This window comes from Solanum verrucosum, unplaced genomic scaffold (genome assembly GCF_900185275.1).
Source record: "Solanum verrucosum unplaced genomic scaffold, falcon-dt-bn FXZP01000170.1, whole genome shotgun sequence".
NCBI classification, from domain to species: domain Eukaryota; kingdom Viridiplantae; phylum Streptophyta; class Magnoliopsida; order Solanales; family Solanaceae; genus Solanum; species Solanum verrucosum.
In genome coordinates, this window is record NW_026020395.1 from 925,452 (window position 1) to 953,311 (window position 27,860).

Sequence of the window (27,860 nt, forward strand, 5' to 3'; positions counted from 1 at the left end):
AGCAGTCTGGGGTCGATTCTATTTGAATTTTGTGTGTTCAGCCGAATTTTGTGTAAGCAGTCTAAAGCAAGCATCAATAGTTGATTCCATCGCTCAAACCTGTTACCAATAGGTTACACAGAGATAATTTACCGTTGATCCAAGACTTCCCTTCTGACTCGAACGTTGTACATATGCAACATAAGTATACATATAGTAATATCACCTTTCATTACTTAACTTATTACATAAAGCATACAGAGTCATCAACACAAACACAACTTTTTCAGGCTTCCTCCCTGAGTTCAAAAGAACAAAAAAGGAGCATAGGGCAAGAGAATTTATTCGCAAACATAGTATGAACTAGAAACAACAACTTCAGTTGAACATGCTCTAGATCCGGCTTTTTTAGGCAATGCCCATCCTCTGTCTCAACATGACAACAAAATCATAGATTTTGTCAGGATCAGAAAGATACTTAGAGACATTCTCCTTTTGCATACACCTCTTGGCCCATGCCACAAACTTAGGACACTCTGGTTCAATACTAAATTTGCCAAATTTTTCATAAGCAGGGAACCAACTATAGTAAGGAATAAGTGCCAAATCCACAAAACCAAAACTTTCTCCATCAAAGTATGGTTTGTCTCCCAATTCTTCTTCCAACACCTTCAAACACTCTATGAATTCTTTATTAGCTGCTTCTTGGTCCTCCACTTTTGTTGTCCAAATTTTCTTTCCACCATCATAAATCTGTGATCTCCCACAAAAACAAAAAACAAGAAAAAGATTACATCTTTTGAAATCAAATTTAGCTCATAAATAAATAAATCTTACACTACGCCTCAATTTCAAACAAGTTGGAATCAGCTATATGAATCCTCGCGGACTATAGCTCTCTACCTAAATCTATCTCAACCTAATATTGTTTTTTATTTTTTTATGGTCAGCTTTCGCACACCTCGACTAATTCCACGGGATACCTTTCACCTCCCACCAACAAGAGTTACCAGATAACCTTGTCTACCAAGGCTAGGACAAATGGAAATAATCACCTAGTGTTTTTTTGTCGCCGCTGAATTTTGAACCTGAGACCTCAAAATTCTCAACCACTAGGCTACACCCTTGGTGCATCTCAACCTAAATTTATGTTAGCATAAAAGTCACACCTATGACTAAAACAGGCTCTTACAAATTATAGGATCTAAACTAGATATACTACGATGACAAACATATTTTGTGATAGTTACATACCTTTTTGTCAACATAATCAGCCCAAAACCTAGCTTGAGCTTTCTTATAAGGATCACTAGGCAACAAAGGTGATTTGTCCTTCCAAACTTCATCTATGTACTCAACAATTATGAGGGACTCACATATTGGTTTTCCATTATGGATCAACACTGGGATTTTCTTGTGAATTGGATTCATTTGTAAGAGTAAAGGACTTTTGTTCACCAAGTTCTCTTCTTTGTACTCATATTGGATCCCTTTGTCAGCCAGGGCAATCTTTACTCTCACAGCGAACATGCTCACATATGTACCCAAAAGGACAACTTCATCAGCCATTTTTTTTGCTGAAAAATTGTTGTTAGTGGAATTGCAAGAAATAATGTAGACTAGAATATTTGCTGTGTGTTTGTTGAAGATAAGCCATAGGGATGATACTTACCATGTAATATACATAAAGAAGGGGCCCTACCACCAAATGTTAGGGTAAACTTTAGAGTAACAACTAACAAATATCAATGTATTTTATTATATAAGAAGAGGGAATAACTATTCACCACAAGTCAACATGTGTTTCAATAAGAAGAGAAAATAATATTTATAAAAAGAAATGACATATAAAATAAAATGGAGAGAGTATTGGTTTTTGAAAATGGAAAAGGACAAAACACATATAGAATTAAAAGACATATAAAAAAAAGTTGGTTTAACTCTCAAACATAAAAAGTAACATATGTTATTAAAAACTTTAATAAAAGTACTATAATTTACAATAAATAATAACTTAAAATATCTACAAGACAACAAAAAAAAGACTAATTTTTGTACTGCTTGTGTCACATAAATTAGGATTGGGATGATTTTAAAATTTTAAGTTTGGTCATTATAAAATAGCCGAAAAATTGAATGATATAATTTTTTTAAAAATAATCGAATGAATCGTCCTATCGATAACCCTAATGTTACTTCTACTCTGTTTATTTTTACTTAAATTTACAAAGATATGCTTCATTTCTACCCTCAATCTTATCGCTACATTTATTTGCTATTTAAAATTGAAATTAAAAAGACAAATGACAAATAAGTTTCTATATTAGCTCACTTATGAGCAAAATATACTATAACAATCTTTACTAATTTTATAACAATTCATAAACTATACTCCCTCCGTCCCATATTAGATGAGCACTTCCAACTTTACACGGTGATTAAGAAATCATTAATACATTGGAAGACTTCACCATTTTGCCCTTTGTTTATATCAATGCACATTGAAATGAGTTACAAAAAATACAAATACAATATAGGAATGGTCATATTAATTGTAGGGGTAAAATGGAAAAGAATTAATTAATTATATCCTAATTTAATAAGTGCTCAAATAATATGAAAAAATTTTTTAGTAAGATTCTCATCTAATATGGGACGGAGAGAGTAACAATATAACTTTATGCTGCCCGGGCTTTCTTTACTACTCCGTTTAATAGTTGAGTCAAAATTTTTATTAAAAAAAGGTAAAAATATGGAGTAAACAAGTAAACACAAAAAGAAATCAAATGATTCACAATAAAGTATATTAACATATCTAGATGATAAAAAGGGGACTAACCACTACTTATGGTAGGGTAATAAGTAACCTCCGTCTAGTGACCAAAGTCAAAATTTTCACTAATTAAAAAAAGTTAAAATCTAAAGTAAACCACCAATAAATCAAGAGGATATATATATATCACATCATATCATATCATATATTATTAAAAGTAGGAAGCTTTTAACTTCAAAGTTGGATTACCATATTACCCCTACTATAAGTTAAAATGTTATAAAATATTTAATTAGTCAAATATTAGAATTCTCAATAAGTTTTCTCTAATAAATATTTGTATTCATAACCGAATTTTTATGTAACCTATAATTACAATACTTAATATGCATTAACCCCTCACAATTGAATTATTAATTAATATATATATATATATATATTATCTAATTAAATCAAACATTTAATTAAATATTTGATTAAAAAAATATTATTTTGCGCACCTTAAGTAAAAGTTGAATAAAATTCAATTAATTAACTTTTCAATTACATAAATTGAACGGGATTTAGAAGTGAAAAAGTGGTACTTTAATGTGGTACTTTAATTCTCAGAGCCTCAGACAAACAAACGTATCCAAGGAATTCACATAATACATGATTAATTGCTTTAAATTAACACATCATGTATTACTTTACCTAACTTTTACAATTCCTATAATTTGTCTTTTCATTTTCTTAACTTGACTTATCAAATTCTAACACTTTTAATTTAGTAACCAATCTTTGTTAATATAACAATCAGTAGAATTTGAATAGTTCATTAAGTATTTAAGTGTAGGTTAATAAATACATAGTATTATGTTAAAAGGAATTTCAAAGAACATATAAAAACACTATATAAAGGTAACAAATGATTTTCATTTCCTTCAAGTTTTGTTTCTTTAGTTGAGCACCTGGCCTTCCTTCTAATTTTCTTTCTTTTCCTTAAATTTTCCCTTTTGCACGAACTAAAGAAAATGGGAGATGGAGAAACATGAAAAGTTGATACACGTTGGAATTGAATAATTGTCATATCAATTTACATGCAACATTCAACATTCATTGGATGATATATGAAGACCACTATCTCCATATGTTATTGGTATTCTTTTTTTAAAAAAAAAAAACAAATTTATATCACTTGATAGAGCGTCTAGTATTATTATAAGTGGAAAGTTTCAAAAGTGAAAAGTTAGATTACCATTTTACCCCTACACGAAATCAAATATTTAATTAATTAAATAATAAATAGTAAAATATAAATTAACTAAGACTAAATACACATTCTAGGGTGAGTTAATAATCAAACATCTAATTAATTTAATAGTAAATAGTAAAATTAAAATTACCACAAGGGTTTATAGTAAAATTTTAAAAGTTTGAAGACTTAATTACACATTTTAGGGAGATTATAAGAAGTTTAACAGCCCTATTTCTAGGTATACTTGCGTTTCTATATTAATGCTCCACATTTTCTAAAGGTGTGCAGTTTTTTTTTTTAATCATCTATCTGTTAAAATTATTTCTAAAGTAAATTTTCTATCCCAACGTTCTAAAAGGCTGAATTCTAGGAGTAAGAATTAAAGGAAATTTCTGACAAAGAAAGAGAAAAATTATCAAGTGATTTGACACTTTTCTCTACTTATATGAAGTATAGATTAAACATTATTCATAAATGATATTAGCAGAAGAAACTCAAAGTACTAAGCAAATAATTAAATGTTTGGAATGTGAAAAGATATATTTTTAGATAATATCAATAGTACATGTATGTATAGCCTAGAATAATTACAGGTATATGGAAAGAGCCCCCATTTACCCGATTAAAGCTACTGACTTTATTTATTTGATTTATTACTAAGGTATTAAAAGTGTATTATTATATATGAGTGAATTAATATCAAATTAATAATTAATGAGGTGGTTTGTAATTGCCTTATTTATTACTCCCTCTCCTTAATTACTTGTCCACTTTTCCTTTTATAGTTGTCACTAATTACTTATCCATTTTGACAAATCAAGAAAGGACAATTTTTTTTTACCTATTATACCTTCAATTAGATGATTAATTACTTTGAAAAATGCAGAACTTTTCATCTACTTCATAATGAATAGGGGTAAAATGGTAAACTCACTATGACATTAATTGATTTCTTAATAGGTGTGTCAATTTAAAAGTGGACAAGTAACTAGGGACAGAGGGAGTACTAATTACAATGATTTATATTTTTCATCTTGTTATCCATTCAAACTAAACTAGATTCCACGTTCAGAGCAGTAATTAGTGGCAATGTTAATTCTCTTACTTAGTCTAATTATGATTTGTATTTTTCATCTTCCCATCTATATATTAAAAGACTATTATTTAGAACTAAAAATAAAATTTGAACATATATTTTCACTACTATTTAAGAACTGGATGATAACCATTGAAAAATGAAAGAAACTCATGTCATTCAACTTGAGAAGAGGATAATCAAAAAAAACTATCGCATCTATATATGATAGGCAAAAAGACAGGAAGATTATTGTTTTTTATAATTTCTTTGGCATTTCTAATGAACTCATTGTGGTGTTGTGTGATCTTTTAGCTATTATTATGAGCTTTTGGAATAGTTGTATGTATGAAGTTCAGTTTGTTAATTCTTTATCTGTCACTTTTATATTTTGGATGTAATTATTGCTTTTTAAATCTTATAAAATTTTGAAAGTGTATCTTCATGTATTTTTTTATTAGCCTTTTAATTCTAGAAATTTACTTAAATAATATAAATATTTCACTCTCTGTTTCTCATTAAAATAAAATAGGCAATCTGTCAATATGCGTGCATGATTTTTTTTACTCCATTCATGGCTATAAAAGGTTATCAATGATATTTAGATCATAAAAAAGACGCACACACAGTGACACAGAGTTAAGATACTATATTATCTTAATTAATTTCACATACTTCTTGTTTGATGTCAAATGCTCAATCCCTTTTTATGCATTTTATTTAATACATGAAATGTAATTGGTAAAATTAATATTGTCGATTTAAGCATTTTCTATTTGATAACACATTTTTAAATTATATAACAATAGTAAGGGATAAACGTGCAACACACATTGCCAGAAACTAGTATTATTAAATGTGAGAAACTCTAAAGATGAAAAGTTAGATTACCATTTTACCCCTAGGCTAAATTAAACATCTAATTAATAAATTATTAAATAATAATATTTTAATTATTATTTGAATTGTTAGTTATTTATTATAAAGACAATGAAAGAATAAGTGGGAAGCTCTATAGATGAAAAGTTAGATTACCATTTTACCCCTAGGTTAAATTAAACATCTAATTAATAAATTATTAAATAATAATATTTTAATTATTATTTGAATTATTAGTTATTTATTATAAAGGCAATGAAAGAATCATTATATTTATTTTAATAGTATTTGACCTTTCAATTTTCAATGTGACTTTTCATGTTTCCGTAATTTTTGGGAAGCTCCAAAGATGAAAAGTTAGATTACCATTTTACGTCTAGGCTAAATTAAACATCTAATTAATTAAGTATTAAATAATAATATTTAAATTATTATTTGAATTGTTAGTTATTTATTATAAAGACAATGTAAGTCATTATATTTATTTTAATAGTATTTGACCTTTCAATTTCCCATGTGACTTTTCATGTTTCCGTAATTTGTCTTATAAATTTAACTTTTCCAAGAAAGACTTTTATTTACTACTCATACAATTGTTGTGTGAGTCACAATTTGTGGTAAAATAATGTCGCAATTTGTGGTGAAAGTTGTGATCCCCATATACAGTCATTTGAGAATAGACAAGAATTTAACTACTGAAGCATCGGAGCTTGGTGTTAGTTTTATACTTATTTGTAGTAATTAGAATTATAATAAGACTTTTCTATCTCTCTTCTTATAGTTGAATTATTGTTTTGTTAGCAACTTGTTTTAATTTTAGATTTTCATTTTGTATGCTCAAATATTCAGTTTTCATTATAGAGACAAACACAAAAAAAAAAATGTCTAATTGTCTTACTCATGTGTATCTTTTTTTTTGTTCTTTGTACTTGTAGTTTTACATATACATTAACTTTCATCTTTAAGAATGAATGTGATAAAATGTATACAAAAGAAGAAGGTGAAACATATAACATTAGATAATGATGGATAAGTTATGTATGAAGAGAAAATTAAATTCTATATAAAAAATAGTAGTTATATTCATAAATATCTTGATTTTCAAAATATAAATAATAAGACTTTTTACACCTTAGTTTTAAATATTTATAATTAACTAATTAGTTTAAGGTGCTTGTGGATAAAATTTTTATATAATATTTTGAACACATTCATTATAATTATCAGGAGATTCAAAATAAAAAAGTAGAAAGGTTTTGTTTTCCTTTCACTCAAAGTTAATCATCATTTTTGGTACAAAAAGTAAATAGTCTTCTCTCAAGCTTTTAATTGAAGAAACATTAATATTGCACCACGATTTGCAGAGGATTAATCTGATACAATCTTTTGATCTTCTGACATTATTCTACGAACAAAAAGGAACTTTTAACATTATCGACAAATTTAATTTAGATAGTTGTTATCTTTTCCTTTTTGCTTTACAAGCTTGTTTTTTTTACTTATAAATAGAGTTTATTTTATTAACTTCTTATATTATTATCTCAGTGCATTCACTTGGAGGTCATGAAATTGGCGTGTCACAATTAGTAGTAAGACAAAGTAAGAAACCTCAATTAGACATATTTTATAAAAAAAAAGAACTCAAATCATATTTCTTAATAGTATTTTCTTTTTTTTAAAATAATATACTTATTAATACGGGTTACACGCGCAAAGTGCGTTCCCAGAAACTAGTATATATATATATAAAAAAATAAAATTACCTCAAATATAAAGTATGGTTTCAAAAAAAGGATGTTCGGATGAATCTCTTTTGCTCCTCCTAGCTTCACCCATGCCTTCATATTTTACAAGAGACGATGGTAGATTTAGAGAATTAGTTACGAATTCACGTGAATTTGAATGTTTTTCTTTTTTCTATCTATCTATCTATATAAATAAATATATTGAACATTTATAATTTTAACTCATTATTATTATTATTATTATTATTGTTGTTGTAATAATAATTTGAAATCGATGTATAAATTCATAAATTTGCTTTCAAGTGTGAGTCTTAAAAATGAAATTATATTTAATAAGAATTATTTTATTCCTAAATTGAGAGTTCTCGACACTTGAATAAATTAAATTTCAAAACTAATGCTAGACACTTTATTATTAAGAGTAAGAAGAATATTATTTTAGGAAAATTTACTTAAATACACAACACTTCTTTACCTATTCTCAATACTTCCCTACTCTTTTATTAAAATACAAAAATCCCTTATTTTCCCCCAATTCAACTTAACCGGATACTTTATTAGTTTAAGTATCCGCCCGTTATTAATTAAAGTATCCGCGCTGCTATATTATGCATCCGCCCGTTAATTAAGTATCCGTGCTGCTAACAACTTAATAATTTAAGTATCCGCCCGTTATTAATTAAAGTATCTGTGCTGCTATATTATGCATCCGCCCATTAATTAAGTATCCGTGCTACTAACAACTTAATAATTTAAGTATCCGTCCATTATTAATTAAAGTATCCGTGCTGCTATATTAAGTATCCACAATACTATATTATGTATCCGAAAAACACTAAAAAAAAGGATTTTTGGTAATTAATAAAAGAGTAAGGAAAAGAAGTAATTTCTTTCTTATACTATGTCATTTGCCTAATTTTTACATTATTTTATCTATAGAAGGGGCCAAGTTTGGTCTAAAGTTGGTAATGTTGAGTGGGTACCATGCTAGAAAAGTCTCATCTTCCCCGTTAGGCCTTTACCATTTGATTGTTGACCACACAAAAAAAGGTAAATGCGTACTGCTTTCTTTTAACAAAAAATATTATTATTATTAATGAAAATGGTCATATTTATTTGTACTTTCTGAATAAAGATTATATTTGTTGTTCGTTATATTTTTTGATATATTTATCTTTATTATTCAATTTTAAGGTTATATTTATCCTTTATATGTTAAATCTCCATATTCCACAAAATTACCTACATAGCGTCTACATGAATTTTATTTTTCTCTAATTAAATCTAATTACTATTTAAATCATTTTAATCTGCCCCACACGATTAAATTCGATCCACAAACCAAAATAAATACAATTTGATTATTTGCTTAAATTTTTTCTATGCAGGTGTTTTTATAACAAACAGAAAATATATATATATATACCTCTTCTTTCACATCAGACAACAATCAGATTAAGAATGAATACATATTAATATTCAATTTAATATTTTTGTTAAATCTATTAGAGCGAACTTTCATATCTAATCTCGACACATAAAATTAATTAAATATTTTATTCAAAATAGATGTAGTTTTTTTTTGAGAATATGATTTTCTATTAATTATTTTATGGGGTAAAAATCTTTAAATATATACCACATTAAAAAACTATTTTTGAACAAAAAAACAGCTTCAAATAGAAAGCATTGTGTTTGATCTGTTGTTTCAACCATATTCTTGTCGAAATAACCCTGGCACACTTGGCATTTCCATGAGCTTTTAGATGTCTCGTTGCATCCATGTTTATTTTTTATTGGATTATTGTTCTTTCCCTTGGTGTTTCCTCCTCAGGTTTAGCCATCTAGAAAATAGTGATCTATAAAATCAACATTAAGCAAGATTTGATAATAAAAAAAAACGTTTGATCAACCAATTGAAATAAAACATGTTCTCCCACCACCACTTCATGAATAAAATCCCATACCAACTTGTTGAAGGAAGGATGATTTGCCGTTGCTGAACCAATTATTATTTCAATTCAGCATTTTGAAGAAGTTTCGATTTCAAAAGGATTTTCCATGTATATATTCGGTAGAGTGAATTGTTTATCTCAAAAAAATATCATGCCTTTATTTTAGTCTATCAAATATAGTAATATTATATTTTTAAAGATAATAAGATATATAATCGACTCTAATTGATTTAAATATCTTTTATATTTTTATTCCTTTATTAATCACTAAGACTATATATATATATATATATATATATATATATATATATATATATATATATATGGTGATAGAAGAATAAGTGCTTGGAACAGAATTGCAAGACCAATTGTTGTAATATAATGCTTTGATTTTTATCCTTAAAAATCTTATTGGAAGATAATAAATTTTAAATAGTTTAATTCAAAGCTTTAAAATATTAAATAAAACTATTATCATTTTTAAAATTTATCTTATCAATAATTTTATAAATTTAACAAGGGTGTTTGTGGCAAAAATAATATCTTTATCTAAATACCAATTACTTTTTAGGAATGATTTGATTTTAGATTGAATTTTTTATTTGGCCGAACTTAGTGGTTCTTTTATTGGGATAAGGCATAAGTAGCCCAACAGTATGATCGAAATTATAGAGATACACGTTAACTAAACTAAGGTTATTACTCCGAACTTTTTTGTTATATAATTTTATACATTTTTTGGCTTACGATAGCACACTTCATGAAACCACTTAGTAATATTTATTACTATGCAACTAAAGAGGGGAGCTTCCGATAGTAAGGACATTCTGATAGTTACAACTAAAGTATTTTTTTACTTGCTCAACTCCAGAGGAAAAAAGGTAAATATTTTTATCTAATATTTTTCTACTTGTTCAACTCAAGTAATACTACTTTTCTGAACTTTTATTTTTGTTAAAATTCTCAAAATATTGGGGATTAATGAAATGAGAAAAATACATTGTGAAAAATGTAATTTCTGCATATTTGAGAATGCTTTACAACAAAAGGAATGCTAGAAGTGCATATATTAGCTTTGGAATAAATCACATGTTATTATTTGCATACGAAATAATTCTACGACTTAAACTCATGACTTGTAGGTCACACGTTACACGTAGACAACTTAACCATCGCTTCAAACTCCCATCTTATAGAATACAATTGCTAAAACACATAAATTCTTGTCAAAAGACATTGAGTTATTTTATATGTTGGGATATCTTCAGCAGGGCAACTATGTTAACTTATGTATGTTATTACCAGCATATATATATATATACTCAAAATAATGTCATGTTCTAATAAATGAAGAAAAAAAGAGCCATAAAGGAGAAATCATTTAGTATGGAAAACAAAACCTCCATTATTATTACTTCATTATTCATTATACAATAGATATAGTGAATTAACTGAATTCAGAATGAGCGTAATCTCATTTCATGCATACACACATAACATGTCTCGCAGAACCCGCTCTAGATCCGTCTTTTAGGCAACACCAATCTTCTGTCTAAACAAGACAATAAACTCATATACTTTGTCAGGATCAACAAGAGACTTAGAGACACTCTCCTTTTGCATACACCTTTGGGCCCATGCCACAAACTTAGGACACTCTGCTTCAATATTTAAGTTGCTAAGTTTTTTATAAACAGGAAACCAACTATAATAAGGAATAAAAGCCATATCCACAAGTCCAAAATTCTCCCCTTCAAAGTATGGCTTGTCTCCCAATTCACCTTCCAACACCTTCAAACACTCTATGAATTCTTTATTGGCTGTTTTGTGCTCTTCCACTTTTGAGCTCCAAATTTTCATTCCACCATCATAAATCTACATTCTCACAAAATAAAAAATTATATATCTTTTTCAATCAAATTTAGCTCATAAATATAATTAGAAAATTTCAGATATAGAGGTGTGTAATTTGAGCCCTAATTATTGATCATTGTAATGGTTTGACTAATTATCAAATGTATCAATATTTTACTTTTAAAAAACTTGTCATACGATGTATCGTTATATATGTTAGCTCTGTATCGATTCGCTCTATATCAAAACGAACAGATACAAAGCTAATTGATACAACTCACAGAGCTATAAACAAATAAAACTCAAACTCTTGTTATGTGTATTTTAATTGGGGGTCAAATTAGGTATGACCAAAGTCAGCACATCTAAAAGCTTGGGACAGTATAGGCAGCCTATATAACCAAATTACTTATAAATAAACTTATTAAATCATATAAAAACAAATTTGTTTGGTTTTAGTAGCTAAATTTGATAATTAAACAAATTACAAATGAGCAAATAAACAAATAAAAAATGATTTTGAATTGAATGGGTTGATTATGACTTTTTTTTTAGCGCAAATTCATCTATCCATCTTGACCAATCAAATTTTGGATGGATTATGACCTTGCACTTTTTTTTAACCCCCTCCCGAGCTTTCACCTTCTTTTTTTTTCTCGACTCAAATCCATAATTTCAAAATTGGAGATGACTAACTTACGTTCGAATAATTCCTTTGTCTACTATGACCTTGCACATTTATTAATTCGACTTATTTAACTTTGGATTTCACTTTTGACCTCGAACTTTAATAAAGCTACAACTAGAGGTTATTTTAACCATACAATCAAAGTCAAAGAAGTAAATTTAAACAAACTTTCTCAAAAAAGTAAAAGTTTAAGTAAGTACTCAATTAACTGAGTTTCTAAGATTCCTCGACCAAAATGCTTTTCTTTGTGATAGCTACTACATACCTTTTTTCCAATATAATCAGCCCAAAACCTAGCATGAGCTCTCTTGTAAGGATCACTAGGCATCAAAGGTGGTGATTTGTCCTTCCAAACTTCATCTATGTACTCAACAATTATGAGTGACTCACAAATTGGTTTTCCATTATGGATCAACACTGGGATTTTCTTGTGAATTGGATTCATTTGTAAGAGTAAATGACTTTTGTTCATCAAATCCTCCTCTTTGTATTCATATTGGATCCCTTTTTCAGCTAGGGCAATCCTCACCCTCATCCCAAAAACACTCACAAAAGTATCCAAAAGAACAACTTCATCACCCATATTTTATTTTATTTAAAAATAAAAAAAAAGATTATTTGTGTAATATTTATTTGCTAGTTTTGTACATATATATAGCACTTGGATGCCTTCAATTTTTTATTTTTGTGAGTACAAATATTGTGTGGTCCTTAGTAAATATGTCATCGCTTTCGTCAAGCAATGGAGCCCCCACTTTTTGACCAACCACACAAAATGTTATGGTAGGACGATTAGTACACTTTCATCGAGTAGCAAAATTAAAAGTTTCACTTAAAAGATTAAAAATATGAGGAAAACTAAATACAAAAATAAGTCGAGGAAATTCAATATTCACTATGCATGCCTAAAAATTAATTTTAACTTATATATATGTTTTTTTTTTAAAAATGAACCTCTTGCTTTCTCTAGCTCTGTTCATTCCTTCATCCTTAACCAGAAAAAAGGGTGGATTATAGGATTAGTTACGAATTGACATGAATCCAAATATCCAATAATATTTCTTTTCCGACTTCGTATATATATTTTTTTAAAATGTTGTGAAACTATTTGTTATTACAAGATAAACTTAAAGTCAATGTATGAATTTATAATTTCAAATTGATGCATTAAGGTTAATTTCTCGAATGATTAGTATATAGCAGTGATTTATCTCATTTTATATCAATAAAATTACTCAACTTATATCATACCACTTGTTTTGTTTCTTAATGTTTATGATTTGATGTGATTGAAAATTCGAAGCTTGTTACATAAAATTAAGAAAAACTTGAGCTAACTTCAGTAAGATTCTAGAAAATTCTAGAAAAGATACTACTTATTGAATTATGAATAAATTATTCACTTTTTAATACAAATACAAACTTAGGGCCAAGATCACAGATTCTGACTTCTGTCAAATCTGTAAGCAGAATTGTAACTCCGCCCCTATTGACTTTAATCAAGATCAAGTTTCTTTTTCAACTCCAAAATGAAGTCATAAACTTTGTACTGATCAGGTAAAGAAGTTGAAACACTTTCCCTTTCCATGCATCTTTTAGCCCATCCAACAAGTTTAGGACATTCATGAATCATGCTAAAGTTTCCACAAGTTTCTAATGCATAAAACCAACTATAAAAAGGTATAAGAGCAATGTCAACTAAACCAAATTGATCTCCTCCAAAGAAAGTCTTGTCACCTAACTCTGTTTCCAATTGTTTAAAGTGATCTATTACTTCTTTTTTTGCTGCCTCTTGAACTTCACCTTTTGTTGCCCATGCCAATCTCCCTGTACTATATATCTGCATATCACATTCCAATAACAAGAATGTCACTTCTAAAGGTGGTAAATAGACAGGTTTGAATCAAGATGGACTAGTTAAATCAATAAACATGTCATGACTCAATTCAGAAGTGAATCTATTACACAATTATTAGATTTACGTGAACTCAGTAACTTTTATTCAAATTCTATATATATGCATCAAGAAACCCACAAACTATATATAACTAAGAACAGTTTTTATTGTATATTAACTTTAGATCACAACAATAACTCATATACTTCAAATTCATGAGTCCCCCTCATAGAAGTTGCTCATAGATCAAATTATTTTGTTATTGAATTTCAGTACTTGACTGTCAACGATTTCATTGTGTGTATTAGGCATAGAAGTTTTGTATAAATGTATCGTCATGCTATAAAGTATTTTCATTTAAGTTAGGATTTTGTCAGATTAAAAATAAAAATGAAATGTGTATCTTTATGGAGATCTAATAAAATTGAAACGATACAGCGAAAATGATACGATATGTTACCTTTTTGTCAACATAGTCAGCCCAAAATCTAGCATGGGATCTTTCATAAGGGTCAGAAGGTAAGAGAGGAGTTTTGTCCTTCCAAACTTCATCAATGTACTGAACAATGATGAGGGATTCACAAACAGGCTTTCCATTGTGAATCAAAACTGGGATTTGCTTATAGACAGGGTTCATTTTGAGGAGCAATGAGCTCTTGTTGCTCAAATTTTCTTCCTTAGATTCATAGTCTATGCCCTTTTCTTTCAGGGCAATTCTCACCCTCATCCCAGAAGTCAAGCAATACTACATCATCTCCCATTTTTTGAGTGTGTTTATTTTAGAGTAGTTGATGATACTGAAATTGATGAGACAAATATGTCATATATATAGAGGTCTTAAGATTGTTGGGGAAGCTCTATCATATTGTAGAATTTTCTAGGTAGTGCTTTCCTTCAGATTAATCGAGTCAGCCCCAACAATATTGATGCCGAACACCAGATGAAAAACAAAAGAAAAATATTGTAGAATTTTCCAGCACGACAGCATTTACTAGGGACTTCTAGATCTGTATGACTTTTCATTCCCTCATACGACTGTCTTGTGTAGTCAATGACATCACAGAGTACTCTAGAAAATTGTAAACAGTTAACAAACTCATGAGTTAAACAATGGAAGTGACTGTTCTCACTTTCTTCGTGATTTATTACTATCGAAAATTCGCATACCGATAATTTTCGTAATAGAGACGAGACACATATCAAAGCAGTATCTTATAGAAATCTGAGATACAAATCTATGAATATGGAATTCCTTCAACAATTATCTGATGATGGATGGTACTATAATGTATGTATGTATGTTCAAAAGTAAAACCTCAACTCTAGATTCAACAATACAACCCCGACCACAATTTTATGGAAAAAAATTGGTAAGCATCCATAAAATGAGGATTACATGCTAAACTACAGCCAAAAAGGACATATATCATACATCACAAAAGGAATTTACGCTTCTTCTATAGGCTCTCCTGACTCTCAACAAAATGTCTACCAGAATAAGATGTTGCCACTTTGATTTCCTCTTTTACCTGATTGAACACATTTGGTGATACAGTACAGCTGAGTGGAGAAAATCAAGGACAACTTTTACTCGTCTGCGCAAACAGACATCCCATCTCCAAGTGACAAAGAATACAGGCCAAGAAAATCAGCACCTTCGTCAATGGACTGCAAAATTTTCAAGGGTAATTCACATGATTTGTGCACCTTAAAACCTGAAAAGACCACTCTGCTTCTGCACATACCATGTCCAAGTGTGCTTAGGTACTGGAGGGTGGTGTTCCTTGACTAAATGATGTTAGACGTTCAATAAGACTGCCCTTCAATGATTGAGGAATTTGTGAGATAAACATTGATTTGGCATCTGCAATCAACAACTCCCTGCAAGACAAACAATATTTAGCACAAACATTCTCAGTTGTAACTTGTAAGATAAAAAGAAGATAAGAGAGTATATAGGTATGTGTAAGCATTGTCACACTGCTCTCATTGCTGCCCAACCTTGACTGGAGACTTAAGAGTGGTGTTTCTGGGCTACTATTTGAACTGGACATAGAAAAGGCCTTTGACAAATTAAACAGGAAGTACTTATTATCTATCTTGAGGCAGATGAGATTTGGAGACAAATGGATTAAATTATCATTCTCTACAGTTAAATATTCTGTGTTGGTTACCAGGAGTCCAGTTGGATTTTTCTCTCCCAAGAGAGGAATACAGCAAGGGGACCCCACGTCCCCCTTTTGTTTCATACTAGCCATGGAGGGTCTTAGCAGGATGATAGACAAGGCTTAACAACTCAACTGGCTGGAGGGTTTTGGTATTGGCAATGGGACTAATACCTCAGCCTCTGTTTCTCATTGGTTGTTTGCTGATGACACTCTCACATCTTCTGTTGTCCTGAGAGGTCCGAGGTCCAACACTTGAACTAACATTACTTGGATAATCTTCACATCACATATTTAAAGTGTCATGTATCCTGTTAATTTGGTTCCTGAATTGGTTTAGCTGAGTGAAATTATGTGTTGCAATACAGATTATTTTCCAACCACCTATCTAAGATTGTGCAGAAACTGGAAAAGAGATTAGCTTCCTGGCTACAACAATAACTTTCTTTTGGTGGCAGCATCCCTACTTACTTTATGTCCCTAATCCTCATCCCATCAGAAGTTCTTCTGCAGCTTGACAGAATTTCGGCTGTGACCAATGCCCCATTAGCTAAATAGGTGTAAGAAAAAGCACTTAGGTGTTCTTTCCTATGGGGGGCAACAACAAGGACCATAAAATCCACTTGGTGAAATGGGACAAGAGTAATCTTCCCAAATCTCTTGGGGGGTTAGGGGTGAAAGACCTGGCCCTGCACAGCAAAAGCATTCTCCTGAAATGGCATCAGAGATACAATCAACAAGGAATGAGCCTTTGGAAGGAGGTGATTCAAGCCAAATATGACAGTGATAGTCATCGGGTCTCCAACACCAGCAGGCTCCCTCATGGTTGTGGACTTTGGAAAGGAATTAGGAACCTGTAGCCTGAATTCTCAATGAACTCACCTTTGCAGGTGGGTGATGGGAATCATATTCTTTTCTGGAAAGATCTATGATTAGGCCAATTGACTCTGAAGGAAGCTTAAGCTTACCCTACGATTTTCTCCATTGCTTCCAATCGTGACTACTGTTTTCGAGAATTGAGAGGGAAATACTCGGTATCCAAGCTTGAGAAGAAATCTGTATGACTGGGAGTTTGAAGAATTATCAGGCCTCCTTGGCATTTTACAGCATATTGCCATCAATCCTCAGGAGGACATGTTCAGATGGGGCAACAACTTAGATGGTTATACTCGGTCAAAGCCAACTATCAACTCATGAGCTCCAATAAAGCTCTAATTGATCAGTGGCCTTGGAAGCTTGTATGACAGGAGAAAATGCCTCCCAAGATCAGTGACTTCGGTTGGTTAGCCTTACGGAATGCCTTCTGAGTTCTGACTCAAGCTAATCTTAAAAGAAGGAAATTTCACCCATCTAACAGATATTACATGTGCATTAACAATCGAGAATCTGTCAATCATATATTCTTACATTGCCGTGTTGCTTCAGACATCTGGTCTATCATCTATGTACCTATCCTTCCTTGGCTTACAGTGGGCTTATGCCCTTTAGTATCAGAGAGATTTTTCATTTTTGTTAACTGGAACTAAAGTTAGTGAGAAATCCATCAAAAAAATCTGGTCTATGGTTCCAGCTACTATTTTGTGGTGCTTATGGACAGAGAGGAGTCAACTGCCAACTCCAAGCTCAAGGCCAGATGCTTAGTTCTACTCTTTTGTTGGGTTAATCTTACACCTGCTTTTAGCCCTGATATTTTCTTGGATTTAGTCAGCTCACTAGTCCTTTGATAGGTTTTTTGGTCCATTATTGGAGCTGACTCTTCCTACTTCTGTAATTATGCATGGCAAGCAAACAGCACCGGGCACAACTAATTAGGGACACACTTCTCTCTCAGTTCACATACTGCAAATTGGGAAAAAGAAAAAAGGAACAGGACAAAAGTAGGAAGATAGAATTGTGTAGTGGCGAGGACATATAGAATATGAACCAAGGTAACAACAAACAGCACATGTTGTGAGTGGTGGATGCAGTCAAAGGATTCAGAGAATTTGACAATTTGATCTGGATTCGAAGAGGCAAAAACATATAATCTTCACACAACACACTAAAAGCAAGAATAAATAACAGAAAAAAAAGAGCTTGCAGGTCACTTACCTTATCTAAATAAGGAAGGAAACACTTGTCAATCACTTTTGATAAAACCAAATTTCCATTCACAATCAATAAAACTCAATTAAGTATGGCTCAGTGCTATTAATTCGAGTTGAAACTATATGAATCCTCTGTAGTCAATCCACTCAACATATTGTTATCGAACAGTACTTTCTCGTCCCAAGTTAAATTATGTATCGCTGGAGAACTTTTAGCCACAGAGTAAAAAGAACCAAAAACGATGTCTGCTTTGTTATTGTTACGTTTACCAATCTTAGACAGAGTGGTTTAGATATGCAGCACTGTTGGGTAGACCATGAAGCACTACTGGGCCAATTTGAATGTGCAGCGATGCTTGGCTGATTAAATAATACTCAAGTAGGCAAATGGAGGGAGGAAAACAGGTGTCTTTTCCCTTTTTCACAGAAAAAGATGAGGGAAATTTTATCTTTCCTTCTTTTTATTATAGATTGTCCCTAAGCTAAGTCCAACAACCACTACGCCTCAATCCCGAGCAAGTTGGGATCGACCATACGAATCCTCACTGGCAATACTGCTCTATTTAAGCTCAATCTTTGACCCCATATTGTACAATAACAACAAAAATAGTAAAAACAATAATAATAATTGTTGGCATATTAATCTCAGCTAAGACCAAAAGACTCCTAGAAAACAAGAGTCAGAAAAGATGGTGGAGAACAGTTCCAACATGTATCTGATGGATTATATGGAAAGAAAGGAAGCAGAGAATTTTTGAAGGAAAGGAGTGTACAATACAGAAGATCAAATGGAAAGTAATTACTACTCTAGGCTTTTGGTGTAAAGAACAGGATATAGAAGAGTATCCAATTTGTGGACCTCATAGATTCTCTGCAAGTATTCCTTTTAGTTTTTTCCTTTCTTGTAACAGCTTTTGGAGGTGGCCAGCATAGCCCTTAATGCCTGAGGGATACAAAAGGTTACCAGTTTCAAAAAAAAAAAAAAGACTCCTAGAAGACGTAAGACCTAAAGTAAATATACTACTGTAGCAAAAATACGGTCTCAACTGATATTCAGATCTTTTTCTTCCAGTCTGTCCTACTTTCACTAGGTCTGTGTGGATTCAACAGATCAAATCTTTCAAGAAAACTGTCATCCAAGTGATTTAGGTCTACCTCGTCCCCTTTTAACACCTTCAGTTACCACAATCTCTAAACTAAATCCACTTTCTCAAATTAAAAACCTCTTGTGCAGTTTGCAAGATACTTTTTCTGCATGCTTCTCCATGATTTCCCCATAATTCTATTATAGAGAGATATTTCAGGACCTACTTCAATGTTAAAGATGTTAAAATTTTCTGGACAATCAACGTTATGCTCATTTTGGACCATTTACATTTTAGTAGAATAATAGTTCAATTTTTTCTTGATAATTGCACCAAAACAAAAAGGGACGACACTACACCACCATCAAGTAAATATCAAACTTAACCAATGACAGAAATGAAATTTGTACTATTCCAAACCCAAATAGAATCAACTCGACATATATATTAAAATCTTAAAAACCCAGCTTAACCAGCTTTAATATTGGTGACCAAACAATTGTGTCACCCCCACCCACACACACTCATTTTGGACCACTTACATTTTAGTAGAATAGTAGTTCAATTTTTCCTTGATAATTGCATCAAAATGAGAAGGGACAACACCACCTTCATCGAGTAAATATCAAACTTAACCAATGACAGAAATGAAATTTGTACTATTCCAAACCCAAATAGAATTAACTCGACGTATACATTAAAATCTTAAAAAAAACCCAGCTTAACCAGCTTCGATATTTCCCCCACCCAAAAAAATGAAACCCCAATGGCATTAGATCCAAATATTCTTTTTGGAAGTTGGTCACTCGTATTCCTCATCATTAGATCCAAATATTCTTTTTTTTAATGATACTGTGTCTATCATAGATGTTCTAGATTCTCTATAGCTAGAAAGGAAAGACACTAGAGCTCTATTGTAAATATGGTTTCAGTACTACCCAAGTACTGTTTTGATCCTTGAAATGATACAAAGTTACTGATTTCAAAAAAAAAATACGGGAGCTAGTTTCACTGAGAAATTTCTCATTGGGAAGAAGTAAAAAAGCAATTATCTTGGAACTTAAACATACCCTTTGGCAGTTAACTTTATCATGTTTAACATACAAATTCACGTCAAAGGAACCTCTTAATCTTTCCCAATATCACCCTATGCAAGACTGTCCACGTCCAGCTTGAGCAACGTAGTTTAACTAACACAAAGATGAAGAAGAAAGTTCGGATGTGCTATTGCCTTTCAGTTTGGTCGGAATACAAAGATAGTAGAAAATATATGCAACTACGCTCCAATACCTAAACATGTACACGGAAATGTTACTTTACTTTTATGATGGTAGTAAAATACTGCAACATCTAATGAAAAAGACAAAAAGATAGCAGGTCACACAAGTTCGGAACAAGCAATGATAAGAAACAAGGTAATAGTACCCCAGACATATTTGAGTTTTCCAAAGTATCTAATTTATCGAAATTTGTACTAAAGCAAACAAAGAAGAGAGAAGCAACTTCCGACCTCAAGGACAAATAAGTACTCTTAATTAAACTATTTCAAACTGCAAAGCTAGAGGAACGTACTTCATCGCATTAACATCTGATGCTTGAAAGGTTGATTGTGCCCCCGACTTCTTGGAACGCATAAAAGCATAGACTTCTTCTGACCAACCACATGTTCTTAGAAATGATGAAGCTTCCTGATGGAGCCTGAAACTCATTAGAAAGATAGGGTTAAATAATCACGTTGCGGATATAAGATAAAGTTGTTAAATGTTGATTTAGCTAGTTGCTAGTTTTTTTAAAAAAAAAGTTTATTTAGCAGGACACAGGAAGCAGAAAGTACTTCACGATCTCTAACCAGTAGAGGAGAAGACACCAAAAGGGAGCTTCCCAATTGTATAGCTTGAGAACAGTAAGAATCTGAACTCAACAGCTAGGGTCAAAGTCCTAGTCAACCTCCTTTCCCAGAACTCTTCCCAGTACATTGTTAGTGAGGCCAACATAAGATTAACCAACATCATAGAGATGAGCAGTTCCAGTTTATTAATTCTTAAGGATATATAATATATGGCCTAATTAAGAGAGACGACAATACAAAGCAAAATGCATTGGCATCCTATGCTATCAGGAAAACCCCAACAAAAGGCAACATCAAAATTCAGCTAAAGCTACTAAGCAGAACAAAACACCTAAAAGAAACCCCTAGCATTTTCAAACCACATAATCTCAAGTTTTAGCAGATGCAAGGACAAGTATAATGAATTCAAAACTTCTGTCATTGTGTTATAATAATACTAAGGCAAAGGAATACAGGTAATCAAAGATAGAGTAGCATACTCTTTTTTCAATTCTTCCACCTTTGCACGAGACTGAGCATCATACTCGAGCAGGATGCATTGATCTGATAATTTTCTCTTTGAACCTGAGATAGAAGACGATTCAACATGGCCATTGGATGTATCCCTGTATGCAGAAGTTATTGCTGCCAGGCTTTCACTATTCTCCCCATTATTTCTATGCAGACTTCCCCTCGAGGTATCCGTTGCAACACTTTGGATTTTGCCATTTCCATTTGCTAAAGATGATGATCTAGTCACCTCTTTGTGGTATGAATCCTTTCCTGCAGCCTTTCCATTACTTCCACTATAATCTTTAAGGGGACCGTCTGCTACAGGGCTGGTTGCTACAATTGGAAGTTTTCCATTTCCATTTCCATTTGTTAAGGCATGTGATCTTGTCACTTGGCCATTACCACAACTTTTGCTAACACCATTCCTGTCTGGTAATGATGTAATCTCTTTCTCTGTAAGAACTGATGCTCTCACATCACCAGTTCTATTGCCAGACTCTTTTGAATGAAAAACCATTTTGATATTACCAGAGGTAGGTCTCTTGAAGGAAGATCTTTCAAATATGCCCAACTCTCTCACTGGGCTCGAATGCACTTTACTGACCTTAGACGTCATTACATTTTCTTTCTCGGAGGGGTGGCCTAAAACTTGCTTTTCGTTTTCTGCTTTTGCTAAGTCACTGGTCATGATTTTGGATTTAGCCAAGCCATTGGAGTGATTGGATTTTGACCCATTAATTGATAAACATGTCTTGGTGGGTGGTGACCTCTGTTTGGTACGAGAGAAGAAAAGGATGTACACCTTCTCCGACAACACTTCTTGCAAGATTTTAGGAGAAACGTGAGAATCATTACAGCAGTACCAACGACCCACAGCATCCTGTTAAACAGCCAACCAAAATCAAAACACTAACAATTGGGTAACATAAAACTATGATTGCCTGTATCATCTAACTACTATCATCTTTTACAATACCAAGTAAGGAATAAAGAATGAAGAAAAAGTTGAGACTCTTGAAGGTTTGGCTAGACAGACAGTTCTTCCCCAGTAATGCTGTTGACAACATGGCAACTTTTGCAATTGAAATTATAAGGCAACTTTTGCTTGTGAAATTACAAGGGAAATGATTTGACTTATATATTTTTAATAGCTTTCTAATACTTCTCAGGAAAAAAATGTGAGGGGCAATTAATACAAAATGAAGCTGTCACCTTAATATATGCATAATAGTGCCCTGAATCTGGTGAAAAGCCTGAGTGGACAATAGTTCCAAAAAGATTGTACTCTGGATGCAGATCCTGCAAATTAAAGAACATGAAGTAACTTGACTATGAGACAGATGTAGCTTATTTCCCAAATTATTTACTAGAAGTTTATTGTTCAATCAGCTAGGATGAACCCTACACTACAACTCCACATCATTAAATTTATATATGTGAACAGGCACACTGATGTTCAGTCAGCAGGAATTACTAGTACAATTCTGAAAGAAGACGGTTCAAATACATCTACATGCACCTTATACTATTATGCCCGAATTGATGCAACCCATTATAAATCTTAAATCCATTGTACCATGTATCAAGAATGCCAAAAACAGCGTCTCCAAAAAAAAAAACATATACAAAATGAACTCTCTCAGAAGCACAGCCTCAGCCAGTTTACCTTCTCCAATAAAAAATCATATTCCATCACTGTTAATATGATGAGATTGCCTGAACCTTAAGTTGTGTACATATGAGACCACAAATTTCGCAAATCAAAGATCGGAGAACATGCATAAGTTAGTGAGGAAGAAGGGAGTTCACTAGTAGAATTACTATCTTATTTTTAATGTAAAGCAAAATACTAGTGTAATCTTTTTTTTATCAAGTGTATTTTCATTCATAAACACGCGAAACTGGCCGTATACAAGAGGTATACCAAAAAATAAAGGATCTACAGAATATGATACTTTACAAACTCCACTCAATCATCTATACACCAGGGAACTTTTTGTTTACACCAAAAGAAAATAAGGGATCAAAGAATACTCTTCAAATGAGAGAAACTCGACTCTACTCCTTCAAAAGCTCTCATATTTCTCTCTTTCTCTCTCCAACTACCCACATTAACACAGGCGGAACCATATTCCAAGCCCTTTTAAAAATACCACTAGGATAATTACTATTTTATATCAACAGTGCAGGGTTCGGTCCTTTCTTCTATGCAGATTTTACTGACAAGGTATGGAGAGTATGACCAAGCAATGCACGGAAATTATAACAACATACCCAGTGTATTCCCGCAAGTGAGGTCGGCGAAGAGTAACGTGTACGTAAACCTTACCCCTACCTCGTGGAGATAGAGAGGCTATTTTCGAAAGACCCTCAGTCCTCGACTCAAGTAACACATAACAAAGCAGTTTGAAAAAGAGAATACAACAGATATGCAGGGAAATTACTACATGAAATTTCAATTGGAACCCATAACTACATGTGTAGATTCCAAATGCAAGTGAATTAATTGCATGCATTCCCTCGTTCTCTATGTATTATTACAGAGCGGGCCTCCCTACATTGATCCATCCAAGAGTTGGTGACAACATTTCAGGCTTTAGTAAGACAAGGAATTAGTCAAAAATGTATTTTGATCAACAATAAGATGGTTAGCAATATTCTCTATCAAAAAAAAAAAGAAATCAACAATTAGATGGGACAGATCAAAACCCAGTTCTTTTTCCCTTCCTTCCACCTTCTTCCCCTCTCCCAGTTACACCAGTATGCAGCAAGATTGGACCCTCCCATCCTCCCACAGATAGCTCACATCCATTCTAGCATCTTCATTCTCCCATTTGTGATCCCCTTATTCAAACTATTAGCATTGCAGCTTCCCCCTCACATAACCTAGGATCATTATCCCTTACCCTTCCAAAACCCCAGTGTAATTGTTGGTGCTGGCATGTCTGCCCTTTTGAGTACCCTCCCTTGATATTTTCTCTGTTCACTACCCCGCATCACAAAGGCTTTAGAACTCTACACTAGCCTTTGCAATTAAAAATGAAGTTCTTTGGATAAAACATGATGAAATATTTACTGGAGTGGATATCCAGTATTACTTCAACTTACCAAACCCAAGGAAAAAGAATAGTAAGACCATCTCTTCAATTACAATCAGGAAAAGAAAAGGATAGTAATACTTTAATGTTGTTCATCTTGGCCACCAAACAACCCCTAGTTACCCAGATAAGCCTTCGATTCCCTTTAAAACTTTTTTTAATAACTGCGTTATATAAAACTTCTATAGGTCTCCTTGGATGAAAAAGATGAATTGCCAAAATGAAGAGGAAACATTACAGACGACAGATAGAAACCCATAGAAATAATATCTACCGTTTGAATTTGAGAAACCATCATGCATTGGTGCCTACAGGTCAGCCTATCCGGTGATGACAATAACTTTTCAGTTACATGTGAAACATTAATCAAGTTGAATGGTAAAAAATCAAAGATGCAAAACTCATTGTCAAATAAAAGGTTAATCCTTTGAAAACCAGCTACCATGGCAGGCTCTGATGAAGTGCACTAGTGCTGAACAAATAGGGTCAATACCACATCATGATTTTCTCCAAATAGTATGGTGAAAAAACTACAAATTTTATAGTTGGAACCACTGTAAAATAGCTTCATTAGAAGATTGTCTGAATTTAATTGGGAAAGAATAAATCCAGTGGTGGGGAGCAAAACAGCATATATTGAACTTAATCACTACTGCACACACCTGGCTCGCTTTGCACATGTAGCTTGAAAGCACTAGAACCTCCTCAAATGCAATGGGCTTATCAATCTTCCCACCATATATTCCTTCAAACCTCTATTCACAATCAAAAATAAGTTACCATTGGCAGTTGACAGTAAAACAGAAAAGCCAGAATATTCCAACTGGTTTGTACCTTGAGCTGAATGACAAGAACATTTGGTGCTTGAAGAATTGACATTTGCTTCCTTGCTGTCACCAATTTCTTACAGCTAAACAAGTATAAGTCCTTACTCCAACAGGTGTGAAAACACAAACTTAAAACAGCAGATTATCATACAATATGAATTAAAGGAAAAGGAAAGAGGATAATACTTACTTCTCACACTTGTACTTGTTGTTTCCATCCAAAACCTCAGGCTGAAAAAATCTCTGCAAAGCATCTTTGAGTGAGCTACTGTGCAACACATCAAGACTTATATCCATAATCTCATCCACCTTATTTGACTCAGCACCACATGACAAACACTTGACCTGGCTCTGCAGAGCACCCCCAAAGATCTCCTTAACAATGGTATTCCCATTCCCATCAACACCACCTCCACCACCCTTCTTTGTCTGCTGCTGCAACTTCTTCAACCGCAAACACGTATTGTGACAGGCGTCAATGACATATCGCAAGAATTCATGAGCATCCTCCTGCCTCCCAAACCTAAAATGCTGGGCAAAAATCTTTAAGCAACTATTAATCTTGGCCGGAGTATCTAGTGCTGATTCAAGACTCAAAGACCTAGCTATTCTCTTCTCTAATATACAAAAAGGACATTCACTTTTCTTCCCTGAAGCAGCTGCAGCTTCAGAATCACCTGCGCAATAGAATGGGATTCAAAAAAAAGCTAAAACACCAGGGCATCAATCAAATAATCTACTAACTACACCTCAACTATCAAAAATAATTAGCTGACATATACTATAAAAACACTGCAAATACCATACTTCAATTCAAAACTAGTTGAGTGACTTGAGACAGATATATGAATCCTCAATAACCACAACAAATACCTCAGTCCCAAACTAGTCAGGCCTATACTATGTGAATTAACAATAAGTGCATAACAACTAACACCTCAATCCTAAACTATTAGGTTCAATACACCAATCAGCAATAGCCATAACAACTATCATGCCTCAATACCAAATTAACTAGAGTCAGCTATATGTATCCCCAATAATCATTCATCTCCAATTGGGCATCGAAGGATTTCAGTATTAAAAAAAAAGGGGGGGAGGGGGGTTAGCCCATGTACGAAGTAAAAAAAGGATTACATAAGTAACATGAGTAAAATTATAATAAAAAGTGGAGGAATTACAAGAAGCGGAATGTTGAGATTTGAGGCAGAAATAAGCAAGAGGAGGGGTATAAGTAAGGCACTGAAGAACGGAGTTGATATAACAGGTATTGCCGAGGTTTTTAAGCCCTAAAGGAGGACCAGTCTTGCGTTTGTGGCTAAGCAGGTTGGGCTGCCAATTCATTTGCAAATAGGCCATTAACGACCTGATTCGTCTTCCTCCTCCACCACCGTCAGAACCGCCGAGTATGGGCTGCCCCGAAGCTGCAGCCACCACGATCGCATCGCCTCTCCCACTTGAGTTCCTCCTTCTCTATATCTCTTTCTCTTAGGTTTTGTAAATTCGGGCTCAGGGAGGAGGGAGATTTGGAGAAGAACGGAGGTTTAATTGTGGTTTGAAAAATGGCAAATGTGTTTTAGTATTAAATTTGGGGTAAAAATGATATGATAGTGTGGTGCTCGCTGTGTGTGATTATGTTTGCGCCAAAAGGAAAAAAATAAAAAAATAAAAAGAGGAGAAGAGTTGGAGAGTGTGGAAGCGAACAAGTTCCCCTGCCCACCCCCATGAGGCGTATCCCATCTGGCATCCGTCTTTTGTCCTTTCTACCCATTTTTCATTATACTTGAGTTGTTGATATTTTGGATGGTCTTTAAATTTGTGATTTTTTATTTTTCACTCATGTTTTTCGTTTAATTGAAATTTAATGGCTAAAGTATTTATATGAATGATTTAATTTTGTTCAGCCTAAGTTTAGAGATTTTTTACTTAATTTCATATAAATTGTATATATAATATATAATTCGTTTGGAATAAGTTTAGCGAATTTTTATCTTATTTGACATAAATTTTGTAGAAATTAAGTTGTCTCTCTTACGGCATAACTCATAACTTGTGGGTTCTAAACTGAACTTATATCTCTAACGGCATAAGTCAGGTCATAACTTATTATGCCTTGTAAGACATAGTTTGTATTATATTAATGTTGAGAGATTTTCTCTTCTTTGATGTTAGGGT

The 27,860-nt window shown here is 32.5% G+C and overlaps 3 protein-coding genes and 1 pseudogene across 4 annotated transcripts; all 4 read right to left on the minus strand.

Annotated features, from left to right (window-relative positions):
* Positions 1 to 64: 64 nt before the first annotated feature.
* On the minus strand, positions 65 to 1,606 carry LOC125839328 (probable glutathione S-transferase). The gene is made up of 2 exons (XM_049518327.1): positions 1,234 to 1,606; positions 65 to 732 (listed from the first exon to the last, which is right to left on the minus strand). The coding sequence occupies exons 1-2, from the start codon at positions 1,546 to 1,548 to the stop codon at positions 388 to 390; spliced, it is 660 nt and encodes a 219-aa protein (XP_049374284.1). The 5' UTR covers positions 1,549 to 1,606; the 3' UTR covers positions 65 to 387.
* A 9,356-nt stretch (positions 1,607 to 10,962) lies between these two features.
* LOC125839325 (probable glutathione S-transferase) lies at positions 10,963 to 12,788 on the minus strand. Its single transcript, XM_049518323.1, has 2 exons — positions 12,451 to 12,788; positions 10,963 to 11,518 (listed from the first exon to the last, which is right to left on the minus strand). The coding sequence occupies exons 1-2, from the start codon at positions 12,766 to 12,768 to the stop codon at positions 11,174 to 11,176; spliced, it is 663 nt and encodes a 220-aa protein (XP_049374280.1). The 5' UTR covers positions 12,769 to 12,788; the 3' UTR covers positions 10,963 to 11,173.
* Positions 12,789 to 13,680: 892 nt separating this feature from the next.
* On the minus strand, positions 13,681 to 14,843 carry LOC125839329 (probable glutathione S-transferase parA; annotated as a pseudogene).
* Positions 14,844 to 15,305: 462 nt separating this feature from the next.
* LOC125839304 (ubiquitin carboxyl-terminal hydrolase 25) lies at positions 15,306 to 27,278 on the minus strand. 2 transcript variants are annotated; one of them, XM_049518294.1, is made up of 9 exons: positions 26,867 to 27,278; positions 25,876 to 26,362; positions 25,693 to 25,768; positions 25,521 to 25,613; positions 22,973 to 23,059; positions 21,748 to 22,640; positions 20,992 to 21,117; positions 15,828 to 15,963; positions 15,306 to 15,750 (listed from the first exon to the last, which is right to left on the minus strand). In XM_049518294.1, the coding sequence occupies exons 1-8, from the start codon at positions 27,042 to 27,044 to the stop codon at positions 15,843 to 15,845; spliced, it is 2,061 nt and encodes a 686-aa protein (XP_049374251.1). In that variant the 5' UTR covers positions 27,045 to 27,278; the 3' UTR covers positions 15,306 to 15,750; positions 15,828 to 15,842. The 2 variants fall into 2 exon arrangements, with proteins under 2 accessions (XP_049374251.1, XP_049374250.1); XM_049518293.1 differs by having other exon boundaries at positions 15,306 to 15,963.
* Positions 27,279 to 27,860: the final 582 nt, after the last annotated feature.